The sequence below is a fragment of the Dendropsophus ebraccatus genome, chromosome 12 (genome assembly GCF_027789765.1).
Source record: "Dendropsophus ebraccatus isolate aDenEbr1 chromosome 12, aDenEbr1.pat, whole genome shotgun sequence".
Classification (NCBI taxonomy): domain Eukaryota; kingdom Metazoa; phylum Chordata; class Amphibia; order Anura; family Hylidae; genus Dendropsophus; species Dendropsophus ebraccatus.
In genome coordinates, this window is record NC_091465.1 from 26,142,819 (window position 1) to 26,156,995 (window position 14,177).

The window sequence follows — 14,177 nt, forward strand, 5'->3', positions numbered from 1 at the left end:
ACCTAGTTTCCCAGAAATACTGATATACTGATAAATGGTGCAACATTATTCTCAACATTGTGCATAGTCCACTATAATTTAGATTTTATTCTGAATTACCTGGGAAAAATAGGTAAGATAAAAAAAAAAAAGGATTAAATTACTACTACTGATACCCAGAAATCCAAAAAAAAAAAAAAAGTCTTAAAAATAATTGTATATTATTGTTATAGAATAACGTGACCGTTCTGTTTATTAAATTACAGACATGTAAGCAATATTTTATAATATAGAAATCAATACAAGTGTCATTGCTTATAACTGGAGACAAGTCTCTATCCGTTCATGTCGTTCGACACAAAGAACGCCTTCAGTCCCGCAACGTCACACATCGGCAGCGTTCTGCCGCATATCCCTTTTAAATCAGTTAGGAATAGTTTTGCATAGTTCGTAGATTGACTGTGTCCATTCTAGCCATTCCTCCTGTATATCTCTTTGTGCCCCCATCTTCTTATAGCATATACCGAACAATAATCAATAAAGAAAGGACAAGCTCTCCTAAATATTATTAATATTTTTTTTTTACATAGTCCAACATGTAAATATTAACCCTTCCCCTGTGGGGCCTACAATACGTTGCATAACACGGCTATTTAAAGCGAATGCTGGCCTCTATGGCGACGTAAGGCTCAGAAGGAGATGTAACAAGCAGTGGGGTGGGGGGGGGGGTCACTAAGTTTCCTTGTTGCGTTGCAGTTACACAAGAGATGGTCCCAGGTAACAGATATTGTGAAAGCTTCTTCCATTGCAGGTGAGTGAATGAGTATGTCTGAGAGTTAATGATAATCTGGAGTTAATGCCTTGGGTTTGATCAGTTTTACAGTCCCATAAAAATGCCCATAAAATCAGAGCCATTCTGGACGGTGATGGGTGCCCCCGCACCGTTGTCGATAAATATAGACGTATATTGACCACTCTGCGAAAACAAAAAGTAATAGAGTGAAATTAATACATGAGTATATCTTGTTTCTAATATATATATATATATATATATATCATACAGTAAAATGTTTCCAAAAGACCACCTCTTTGAAAAGACCACCTATCCAGACCAGATTTCATGTGAAGGATTTTCATATGAGCAAAGATTAATGAATAGAGGTTATATCATCCCTATAATAGATCACTTTTTAATACAAATTCCGATAGTCTATTCATTTTTTATCACATACTTGTTTTTCCATTTTATCCTTGTATTTATGGTTTAACCATTTACTGAAGTTAAAGGGGTACTTTGGAGAAACAAAACATTTGGGGTCAGGAAGATATAAAGATTTTTAAACTACTTCTATTAAAAAAAAAAAATCTCAAGTCTTTTCGCACTTATCAGATGCTGTATGTCCTGCAGGAAGTGGTGTATTCTTCCCAGTCTCGGTGCTCTCTGCTGCCACCTCTGTCCATGTCAGGAACTGTTGAGAGCAGTAGGCAAATCCCCATAGAAAAGCTCTCCGGCTCTGCACAGTTCCTGACGTGGGCAGAGGTGGCAGCAGAGAGCACTGTGTCAGACTGGAAAGAATACACTTCTTACTGTAGGACATACAGCAGCTGATAAGTATTGAAAGGCCAGAGATTTTTTTAATAGAAGTAATTTAGAAACCTGTATAACTTTCTGACACCAGTTGATTTACACACAATTTTTGTTCTTCAGAGTACCCGCACACATATTTTTTGTCCATGTTTCATGCCAACCAGGCTTTGCCCCACCAGGGAACTGTTCTCAAAGACCACCATTACAACAAATGCACACCTGTGCTGGTGAGGCAGGGCCAAACCATCCAGTCACTTATAATGGAGGAGGGGATTGCTCATGGGATCCAACTCATGGAATCCAATCCAGTTTTTGGGTAAAAAAGTACAGATGTAACATGGATGGAGATTGTCTTTCCCTGTCCATCTCCTGTATCTGTTCTTTCAACCCTTTTACTGCCGGTATGACTTACATCCTTCTACTATATACCTCTACACTTCAGAAGCTGAAAATGGTGGCCACACTAGGGGTTAAAGTCCATATGCCTCTTGCTGGGGATAAAGGTTAAGACCTAGGGGCTTGGATTCCACTTTTTTGTGTGGATCCGCATAGTAGATCTAAAGATCCACTGCAAGAACTGGTAGATCTGTTACAAGGACGGGTAAAGATTGTACAGAGGTACAAGATACATCTGGGTTTGCCTGCCTGAGGGGACCCAAATGCCTCTCTGTCACACCAGAAGACATAAGCGTTAAATTTGACACCTATAGGTGAATTTCTGGTCCAGAATTCTCATTAAAGGGGTTATCCAGCGCTACAAAAACATGGCCACTTTCCCCCTATTGTTCTACAGGGAGAGAAGCATTAAAGGGGTTATCCAGGGCTACAAAAACATGGCCACTTTCCCCCTATTGTTGTCTCCAGTTTGGGTGGGGTTTTATAAACTTAGTTCCATTGAAGTAAATGGAGCTTAATTGCAAACCACACCTGAACTGGAGACAACAGTAGGGGAAAGAGTGGCCATGTTTTTGTAGCGCTGGATAACCCCTTTAAGGGTACATTCACACGTACCGGATCCGCAGCAGATTTCCTCTAAATAGCTGAACACAGCATCAAATCTGCACCATCAAATCTGCAGCAGAAAGTCCGCTGCGGATTCGGTACATGTGAACGTACCCTCAGTCCCCAAAACATCACGTTATACATCAGAGTTATGTAGAAAAGTTATGGAGAAAAAAAATGTTTTTACATCAACTGGTGTCAGAAAGTTATATAGATTTATATATTACTTCTATTTAAAAATGTCAAGCCTTCTAGTACTTATCAGCTGCTGTATGCTCTGCATGAAGTAATGGATTCTTTCTAGTCTGATATGGTGCTATCTGCTGCCACTCCTGTCTGCCATAGGAACTGTTCAAAGCAGGAGGAGAGGTTTTCTACGGGGATCTGCTACTGCTTTTCCCAGTTCCTAACATGGACAGAGGTGGCAGCAGAGAGCACTGAGTCAAATTGGAAAGAATACACCACTTCCTGCAGAACATACAGCAGCTGATAAGCACTGAAACTTGAGATTTTTTAAATAAAATTTACAAATTTGTACAACTTTCTGATGCCAGTTGATTTAAAAAAAACATGTACATAACACTAATATCACTCATCTTCCTTATAAACATGCAAAATTATACAGATGCTCACTCCTCACAGGCCTCACTATCGTGACCATTCACATTTTCTACGTTTCTTTCAATATATACATCTCAATGTGTTTGGTGCCATTACTCATTGCCCGCACGGCTCCCTCCAAGACGATTGAATGAATGTTGCTTGTACGGGTACTTGCATATACGGCACATGGGCACGGTTCACCGCCTTTATAAACTGTCATTAAGAAAACAGTTCCTTGTCCGATTTCTTGGAACTGAGGCAAAGTAGCAAATCAAAGCCCTAAAGATGCTCGTCCGTAAGAATAACACAGGCCACGATGAGTTCTCTAATGGCTCGCTGGGTGATGTCTAGGCCGTCCAAAAACAATAACTATAACTTTTAGCTGTCTCACGGAGACAACTCCAAATGTTCCAGAAAAGTAACCGAAGAAAGGATGGTTTTATGATTCCAAGCTTTTCAATGAAACGAAAAGATTCAAATAAACACGGGCTGAAGGAATCCTCTTTATAGATCAGCCTTGCGGGGCACTCGCAATAACAAAATACCAAAGTGAACGGCATCTTGGGAAAAGTAGTGTAACTCCTCAAAGTGCCTCAGCCTTAAAATGAAAACCGAGAACGCTATATATTGCTGCCTACCATGCAGTTCTAATTGAATGGACAGTTTACGATAATAAAGGGGTTATTCATCAACTTTTATGGACGATTTTACTGTCTGTTATGGCTAGGCCCCGGCCCTAAAGTCAACGGGAGCTACGGCTGATTAAGCTATAATTCATCTTAATGTACAGGGGGTCTGACCTTCCAGAGAGTAGAGGTCCTGATCATTACATGGAGAGATTTCTAGACACCGTATAAAAGGATTAATATGAATGCGGCTGGAGATTACAATGGGGCACAAAGAATCTTGGAAACAGTATGTAATAAACTGATTCTACCATGCTTAATGGGTCCAGCTGGAATTAAGGAGTAGCCTTGGCACACAAGCCGCCACGGCCACATCTGATATATAAGCAAAGCCTCTGTTTTAGAAGGAAACATTTCAAAGGGGTATACATTACACGCCTGGTGTTCATTAGCCGTATTATATCAGCCATTAAAAAAAAAAAAAAAATTATATATATATATATATATATATATATATATATATATATATATATATACACAAACACACAGTGGTGTCTTGGATTACGAGCATAATTTGTTCCCATAAGAAATCATTGAAATACAGACAATTAGTTCCACCCCCAAAAATAGTGATTTATTATTCTAAATAACATGTAAAACAGATGAAACAAACATTCAGAAATAGCAGAATATGTAATATTAGTTACTGTACAGTATAGCAGTCAGCATGTGGTGTATAATGTATAGTAACTGCATAAACCTGAAAATACAGCAGCAGTTTGTAGCTGGGTTTGGGCTGCACATCCCTATAATGCAGTAGCGTAGTACAACAGGCTAGAATAGAGGGGCAGGGCTGCTGTCAGAGGTCTGTGTGGTCATGTGACAGCAATAGGGAAGGGGGGGGTGTTTATCATGGACCAATCAGGAAGTGAGAATCGCAAAGCTGTGCAGTGACACTGACAGTGACAGAAACATTTCTATTCAGCAGTGTGAATGGCTGAGTGTAAGTGCAGGCTCATTATAGCAGCAGTGTGTATAGCTGAGTGTGAGTGCAGAGACATTAAATTAGTAGTGTGTATAGCTGTGCGTTAGTGTAGGGACATTATAGCAGCAGTGTGTATAGCTGAGTGTAAGTGCAGGCGTGCAGGCACATTATAGAAGTAGTGGGGTAGATTTATCAAACATGGTGTAAAGTTAAACTGGCTCAGTTGCCCCTAGCAACCAATCAGATTCCACCTTTCATTCCTCACAGACTCTTTGGAAAATGAAAGGTGGAATCTGATTGGTTGCTAGGGGCAACTGAGCCAGTTTCACTTTATGCCATGTTTGATAAATCTCCCCAAGTGTGTATAGCTGAGTGTAAGTGCAGGCATATTATAGCAGCAGTCTGTATAGCTGAGTGTAAGTGCAGGCATAATATAGCAGCAGTGTGTATAGCTGAGTGTAAGTGCAGGCACATTATAGGAGAAATAGAGAAGATGAGAAACACAAGGACTGACAGAGACTGCAGGCAGCATTTACGGGCACATAAATGCAGCTTACAATTTCAGCCATAGCAACGAGCTCCTGCCTAGTGTGAATGGTGTTCTAGGAGAGCTGACCAAATTTGTCTTTTTTTCTGTGTTCCAGATGAAGGGAGTGGCTGCCTCTACTTGGTCGTGCACTCCACCCATCCCACCCAGGTGGTGCAATTATTTTTGCAGGTATAAGACAGATCTTGCATGCCCAGAGCATTGGCGTATTGTACGCCATTGAGAGGCCATAGTACAGTGTAGGGTCCGCCCTGAGCATGAGGCTACCTTATCGTGGTGGGGTAGTTTACATTGTTTGCAAATGGTAACCAAAAGCCTCATTATTTTTGTGGGAATTTTTTTTGCAGTTGCGAGGGCTGCTTTTAACTATTTTCATGTCTGTAGCGGTTCTACATCTTGCCATTGCAGTGAGCTGTTACATTTTTCTGTGTTTTTGTGTTTACATAAATGCAGTTCTCTGTCCATGGAGAGAGGAGTTACAGCTATGGAGAGATTACCCCCACAGTCCTGTCCCCTGATGTAAGCCCTAGTCTGAAGTGGATCTGCTGTGATTTGGAAGGTGAGGGAGACTTCCCGGGACAAAGTACAGTGCTGTAGACCAGTTTATATATTGTCTTACAGTGCACATACTGCCACATAGTAGCCACAGAATACCACCATATGGTACCAATTTAATAAAGTAATAAATTAGAAGCAACAAGAGCATAAAGTGAAGAAACAATAGGACCATACTGTATACAAATAACAGTAGAATACAGCATGTTCAGGGTAAAGCTACAGCCACATCTGATAAGTAGCCTATGTTCAGGGTATACATTGGTATACTGTACCAACAGAATCTTATACTGATGTATAATGTTCTATCCCTTTAACTAAACGGACTAGGCATGAGTATATTGCAGTGTACATTGGTATACTGTCCTGCCATTATGCTGATGAATACACCTAAAGTAGGTTACCTATTAAATGTGAATGTAGCCCAATACTTTGTATAAATGAAGCTATAAAGAAAGCAAGCAACAGAATAATAATAATAATAATAATAATAATAATAATAATAATAATAATAATAATGTGATGCAATTGAAAAATAACCGGGAAAATAATGCAAACAATAGACTACCACACAGTGCATTAAAGGGGAACTATCAGCAGTTTATGTGTAATCAGATTTTATTACATTTTTGGCACAGGAAAAAGAAGTAAAATAAAACAAGATAGAGATATAAGTCATACATATACAAGAATACAAGCATAAATACCCAGTGACTGCTATACTATGGATCTAACCTACTGTTATGTCCCTATTGAGCAGGAGACGCGGATAATGAAGGTATGTCTCTTACACTCATCCTCTGCGCCTTTCTGGTGCAGTTAGCCGTTTACTCCACAGTCCGGTAAGAACGTTAGGCGGACTGACTGCGCCTAATTGATAATCATTAGAAAGAGGCGGGCCGGCTGGGGGCGGATCGGCGCTATGGGGGCGGGCAGTGCTCCTAACAGTGTCCCAGTGTTCCTAACAGTCATACAGGATGGTGGAGGAAACTACTAACTCCACATGAGACATACCTTCATCCTCTGCGTCTCTTGTGCAAAAGGGACATATCAGCAGGTTAGATTTGTCTACTTCCCCTTTAAAGGGGTTATCCAGCGGTACAAAAACATGGCCACTTTCTTTGAGAGACAACACGACTCTTGTCTTCAGTTCAGGTGCGGTTTGCAATTAAGCTCCATTCACTTCAATGGAACTGAGCAGCAAAACCTGCACCCAAACTGGAGACAAGACTGGAAGAAAGTGGCCATGTTTTTGTAGCACTGGATAACCCCTTTAATAATAGGGCCATTCATTGCAAAAATGATGCTGCTATACTGGACAGATACTAGTATCCAGCCCTACCTGTAATTGTAGCAATCCCTGCACATGTACAGTAAATATTCTGCTGTTACTTTCCAGTCCAGCTATGACTTCTAGTGACCTAAAAAAGAGAAAATCGATGACTATGTATAGGACAATGCAATAACACAAAGAATGAATTGTTTTCTAGAATATTTATTAGCATATTTATTACCTCGGCATTAGTATGTGTGAACGCTATATATGTGCCCTGTTACTGGGCTGGTGTTTATGTAGTTCCCTTGCACACTTCTGGTCATGTTAGAAAGAGTTAAATTCAGTCCTTTCCCGTCTCTGTCTCTACGTTCCCTGAGGCGGTGTAAGAAGTGAATGACTGCAGTACACAGCACAAGACTGACATGGCCAGCATGCTAGCAGTGCGCAGTGTATGGTGCCAGGAGAAAGCCAGCCCTGACATGTATCTCTCTGCCTGAGATTCTTCCAGGAGCCGGAGATTCTTCCAGGATGATGACACACTATCCACCCCCCCCCCCACCAACCAATATCTACTGTGTGCAGGGGCTCGGGATGTGGCTGCTCGCTGGCAGCGACTGACAACAGCTAGGAAAGTATTAGCGTATATATAAAACTCTAATATTACATAATAAATATTAAGTACAAAAAAAAAAAATTACAACAGTGCGTAATAAGATGATGATTTCCAGGTTATAATGGGATGTAATACAATATGGCGACCAGATGATAGTTGTCTTGAAGGAGAAGTCCGTCGATTTATAAAATCCAGCAGCCAGTAGGGGCAGGGGGGAAATTGATTACAAGAACGGACTTACCTCTCCCCGTGCACGTGACAAGCAGCAGGACTGGCCTCGGGACCATCTGAGTGGCCAGTCCACCAGCCAGGATGGACCTTTTCCCTCATGACGTCATCACAACTCGGGGGAGAATACCTACCGGCGAGGGTCCTGAGGCCAATCCCGCTGCTCACCATGGGCACGGGGAGAGGTAAGTACATACTTGTAATGAATTCCCCCCTCCCCCTGCCTGCTGCCGGATTTTATAAATCTCCATATTTTTCCTTTAAGTGCATCAAGTGGAAAATAAAGACAGATCCTGTTACCATCTCTGCCAGGCCTTAAAGGGGTTGTCTCATTACAGACCTTGATGGCCTATGACTAGGATAGATCATCAGTGTCTGATCAGTGATGTTGACTATAGGTTGACAAAGTGGCCTGCGGAAAAAATCTATACATAGCCAACAAAGAACCGACTATAGCAGCATCTTGGGCTTGATTTCCTAACAATCAGTCAATTTTAAGCTGGCATGCTGTTGGTTGTGTCTGTTTTTTTTTTTTTTTTTTTTTACGACAAATTCATTCACGTAGAACCCGACCATCCCGCCACTCTAGAAGTGACTGGTTTTTAGAATAGAAAACCCATCAAAAAATAACAGTTTGCATAGTAAATCTGTTGGTTGTAGAGGGCAATTGAGCCAGTTTTGCTTTACACCATGATGGATAAATCTCCCCCAATGTGTTGCACATCTTTAGTAATTATGTCAGAACACTAAACCGACAGAGAAAATGAACAAAAACCCCACAATTTGCTGCCAGGAACACGTTAGTAAATTAGCCCCATAGGGTCTTCATAGGGTTGTCGACTACTATACATGGCCCATCCAGCCAATCGTTAGGCCACGGAGGTCCAGCGCCTAAGGTGGCACTTAGAGGGGGTGACAGAACAGGCAAAAAAGTATAACTATTTCCAAGCCCCCTCCTCCTAAAAGGCTTTTGACCTGGAGGGCAGTGTTGAGGCCTGTAAAGTGTCTGTAAAGGGGTCAGCAGGATAGGGAGCGGACAATAGAGGGTCTGAGTGTGGAGTTATCTCTCCTGTAGTCCCCATACACATCAACGTTTGCCACAGCCGAAACCACAGCCGGCTCCATTCACTGCATAGTGGCCATATCTGGTTACTGCAGCTCAAGCACATAAGTGACCAGCACTCCATTCATTCTCTAGGTAGCTAGTGCTCCTCATAATTTTCTTCATATTCTAGGGATGGTTGGGGGTCTCAGCAGTCAGACTCTGACCAGTCATCTTAATCTTACACATATATACATCTTATACATAGGGGATAACATCTTGAGATCGGAATACCCCTTTAAGTAACATAGGTAATCATGCGGTAACATCCAGTTCCGGATAGTTCTTTTGTGTATTTAGCCCTCTGATGGATGTTTCTGTTTTTGTCTAGTATAGGTTTGTTATTCCCGTATGGGGTGGTAGTATTAAACCAAGATCCTGGAAACTGAACACATAGCGGTAAGATTATATCCAGTGTCTCAGAATTTCAATTGTTACATTATCGGGTAGATCTTGCCAATTTACAATAGGATTTTCACATTCCAGATACCTTACTATTACATACCAGCGCACAGGAAGGTGTCAACTGCAAAAGTTATTTAGGGATAATCTGTCATGGCGGGAGATCTACTTACAGGAGAGTTTCTATAAGACACAGTAACAATGCTATAGCTGGTCATGTGACGGCTACATACATTTTGGATATTCTCGCTGTCAATGAGTAACGTCCAGCACCCCTGTTGGCCGCCCACTTCCCACTTGCATATCCACTATTACACTGGGCAATATGCAGTCGATGAAGTTTAAAGCGAATGTGCCATCAGGTACATTCGCTTTAAGCTTTGCCCATGGATAGAACGGCGGCCGAGTTCCCTCGTATGGCGCCGTTCTATCCACGAGCACCGGTGAAGCACTGGAGGAGGGCCAGCCCACCCCCAGTTGGGGGAATCCCCCGTCCCGCTATGATGCAGCTCCCTTGATTCTAATGGAGCCACGTCATAGAGGGGTGGGAGTCTCCTCCCACTGGGGGTCAGGGGGTGTCAGAGGGTCTGACTGCTTGGACTCACTGTAATCTCAAGAATTGAGTCTTGAGTCTCCCGGCAGAACATTGTGGCAGTCACTCATGCACACTTCTATTCCATTCCTTCATAAGTGTTAAAGGGGCCCAGTCTTCCAGTACTTATGAGCTGCTATATGCTCTACAGGAAGTGGTATATTCTTTCCGGTGCTCTCTGCTGCCACCTCTGTCCATGACACGAATTGTCCAGAGCAGTAGCAAATCCCCATAGGAAACATCTCCTGCTCTGGACAGTTCCAGACATGGACAGAGGTGGCAGCAGAGAGCACTGTGTCTAACTGAAAAGAATATACCACTTCCTGCAGGACTTACAGCAGCTGATATATACTGGAATACTTTAGAATTTTAAATAGAAGTAAATTACAGTTCTAATTTTCTGACACTAGTTAATTTCAAAGAAAAGAAATTCAAACTTTGATTTGATGGATACAAAAGTGAACTACACACATAACTAAAATGACATAACATTTACTATATGTTGGGGGCTGGGTCCTTATGTGTACAGTTAAAAACAAACAAGCCATAAAATTAAAAAAATAATTATATATATTTTTCATGAATATTATGAAAGTGTCCATTTAAAGGGATATTTGTTTTAGTTGTGAAGAACTTAGGCCATGACTAGGCATATATTTCCGCTCTCCATATGGATAGGGTCTGTTGTCTTCAGATTAGGAAAAGGAGAAATTAGGTAACAGCTGATGCATTGGTCCTAAGATCAACTAAAACATATGGTAGTAATTGCTGATTTAATTGTGTGTTTAACTCTCATAGTCATAGTTCAGATCTCATGTGATGGTGTATTGATAGAATAGGCCATCACTTTATGATCAGTGGGGGTCCGACCTCTGGAATCTGCACTGATTGTTAGAAAAAAGGGGCACAGCACTGTTGTAGTACTTTGTGGCATGGCGCCATTCAAGGAAAAGTTCTGCTCTAACTGCAGACTAGAGATGAGTGAAAATACAGTAATAACAAAGTGAATTGTTTTGTTAGCTCGGCAGTCCGCTTATAAGCCTGCTGCCTTTTAGCTCAGTGCCATTCCTCCCTGGGTGCCTGGAAAAGCTGGATCCAGTCCTGGGAAACTTCTCCCGGTTTCCCAAGACTGGATCTAGCTTTTCCAGGTACCTGGGGAGGAGCGGCACTGGAATCTTGCCAGTCTCTGTGTCATACTGGCAGTCTATGGGAGGGCTTGCATCTCCTCTCTACGCGCGGAAGAGAGGAGGCACGCAATCCCTCCCATAGACTTCCTCTATGACAGTTTAACTCCATGTGAACTGGCCCTCCCCAGGTACCAATATGTCAATTTGTCCGAGCGGAGAGAGGAGGTGTGCGATCCCTCCCATAGACTGCTTGTATGACACGGAGGCTGGCAGGATTCAACCACGGAGAGCTCCGCCGCGGAATTCCACCAGTTTTGCTCTGGGTGATGTGGCCCTTAAAGTGACTCTGTACCCACAATCTGACTCCCCCAAACCACTTGTACCTTTGGATAGCTGCTTTTAATCCAAGATCTGTCCTGGGGTCCGTTCGGCAGGTGATGCAGTTATTGTACTAAAAAACAACTTTTAAACTTGCAGCCCCGTGCCCAACGGCTGGGGCTTAGAGTATCTGTGCCCTAACTTTGCACCACCCCTCCGTCCCTCCTCCCCATCCTCCTTATCATTAGGAATGCCACTGGAACATTTTCTCCTGGCTGAACATAGCACAGGTGCCTTAACGATCCAGCCCATGTGCAGTGCTCACACAGCTGATGAATAGGAGACAATCTGTCTGGAGCATTTCTAATGATGAGGAAGGCGGGCAGAAGGGACAGGAGGGTGTGCCAGCCTAATGCATACACAGTCTAGGCCACGGCCGTTGGGCACGCCAGTTTAAAAGTTGTTTTTTAGGACAATAACTGCATCCCCTGCCGAGCAGACCCCAGGACAGATCTTGGATTAAAATCTGAAGCTATCTGAAGGTACAAGTGGTTTGGGGGGGACAGATTGTTGGTACAGATTCGCTTTAAAAGGAAGCAGGCTAATAAACCAACTGCCGAGCTAACAAAGTGATTCGCTTTGCTGTTAACGTAAATTCGCTCATCTCTACTGGTTCAGCCAGCCACATTCAATACTCTGGGGGCAGGCTGGGGGTCGAAATCTGACCTTACTTCTACACCTCAGATACTCATAGAAGTAATATAATAAAGTTATATAATAGATTTTTTTTAAAACTGCCAAGGATGGATAATCGAAAGAGAACATTCTACATTGTCTTCTTCCGAATTCCATTGGACTTAATCACTAAGTATTGGAGCTGGGCTAAGGTTCTTTGTGAAGGTGTAAGGCACTCCTCCAGCTCCTTGACAATTCCTTCCCTCCCGAGACACAATATCAGCTCGACCTTTCATAACAATAAAAAGACAGTTTACTGGAAAATGATGCTGAGGGACACGCTCTGCTGGGAAATAAGAAGTGCCAGGCTGGTGGGCAGAAGAGGACGCAGATGGAACATTGCTGGGGCATGAGATCACACTGACGACAGAAGGTCTCGAGCATTACAAGTGCAAACCCTGACTCTCTCTTGGCATACCTGCAAAAGGGAACCTGGGGGAGGGGAAGGACCTGAGGGGAGATTTGGGGAAGGCAAGTAAGGGGATACGTTGAAAAGATATTTGGCATGTTATAATTTTTTTTTCTTTTTAGACCTTTCTGTAAATTTACTTTGCAACAATTACAGAACTTTTTTTTTATTATAAGCTCCAGTTCTATGAATTAGAAAGGAAAGCCTTTTTTAACACTCCCAGTGCCAAGAGAATCCGCAGAAGGCTTAAGCAGAAGTCCCTTCCAATCTAGAATAAGATGGGATCCTTTAATTGAGTGCATTCTCATAAAAATGTCTGAACCAGTGCCAAAATTTCTGTAAAAACACTTCAGCGGAAAAAAAAGCCACGAGTGCGATGTTCCAAAATCAAGAGAAACGTCCCAAATTTCCAAATCACACACTCCTTGGATCATCCCAGGATGACATTTCTTGCACACAATAGACTGGCCGCCACTTTATAAATAATAACTGAGTAAATCAAAAATTTTATAACCCGCCGAGGGAACATTCAATGCCTCAGAATAAATATTTAAGATGTAGTCTTTGGGCTATGTTCACACAACGTAAAAGTATGGCCGTTGTTGCAATCGGCAACAACGGCCGTACTTTGTACGGTTGAACACACCGCATGTTCTTTTATGGGATCCTGGCCGGAGCGTATACACACACAGTATACGCTCCGGCCGGGATCCCTTGCGGCGCTGCAAAAAACGCAATGAAGCGAGCGGCTCCGGCCACTTGCTTCATTGTGTGCTATGAGGGTTCTGATGTGGGGAGTGCCCGGGGGTAAGCAGCAATACTACTCACAGCCCATATACATGAGTGTAGCTGTTTCTGATTTTAAAAAACAAACAAACAACAATCAACCAATGGTAGGGGAAATACCCGGCACTCACCTGGTGAGTGCTGAGGGTATTCTCTACCATTGTTCCACTAGCACCACCACACATGGAGTGCTGACATCTATACTACTAATGATCAAGTCAATTCATAGTTATATTATACTCACGTATATCCATGACAGAGGGACTCAATGCATATCAGGACGCGGATACTGTCCCGTGGACGTAACTGCCCTTTGCTCTTCATCTCACTGTGATCTAAAAACAATATTAAGGGAGAAAGCTTACTGAAAGAAGCACATTTGTATTTATTCGCATAACGCCAATAGATTACAGTAATACAGTACACCACAGGCTGAGTACAACACAAAGATTATTCTAGAAACTGTTGTTAACGGACTGTTTACTCATCTTAACATGGAATATATATATATACATATATATATGTATGTATATATATATATATATATATATATATATATATATATATATCTTGACCTCCTTGCTGCAAATTCATTTAACATAAGGTTACAATGACAGCTGGTAATGTTGGGGATCCTAGCATCAGCACCCCATGTTAGTCAGCTAATAAGAAAAACAGTTGTCTAATGTCTGTATAAGGCTATT

At 42.2% G+C, this 14,177-nt stretch overlaps 1 protein-coding gene across 1 annotated transcript in view; it reads right to left on the reverse strand.

The window, feature by feature from the left end:
• Positions 1-200: 200 nt before the first annotated feature.
• The window catches only part of C1QTNF12 (C1q and TNF related 12), a 52,144-nt gene continuing 38,167 nt past the window's right edge, over positions 201-14,177 (reverse strand). Inside the window, exons 6-8 of the mRNA XM_069949086.1 lie at positions 13,718-13,808; positions 7,228-7,306; positions 201-955 (exon numbers count right to left, since the gene is read on the reverse strand). Of these exons, the coding sequence (XP_069805187.1) occupies positions 857-955; positions 7,228-7,306; positions 13,718-13,808 (269 nt within the window). The 3' untranslated portion in view covers positions 201-856. The remainder of the gene's footprint in view (positions 956-7,227; positions 7,307-13,717; positions 13,809-14,177) is intronic.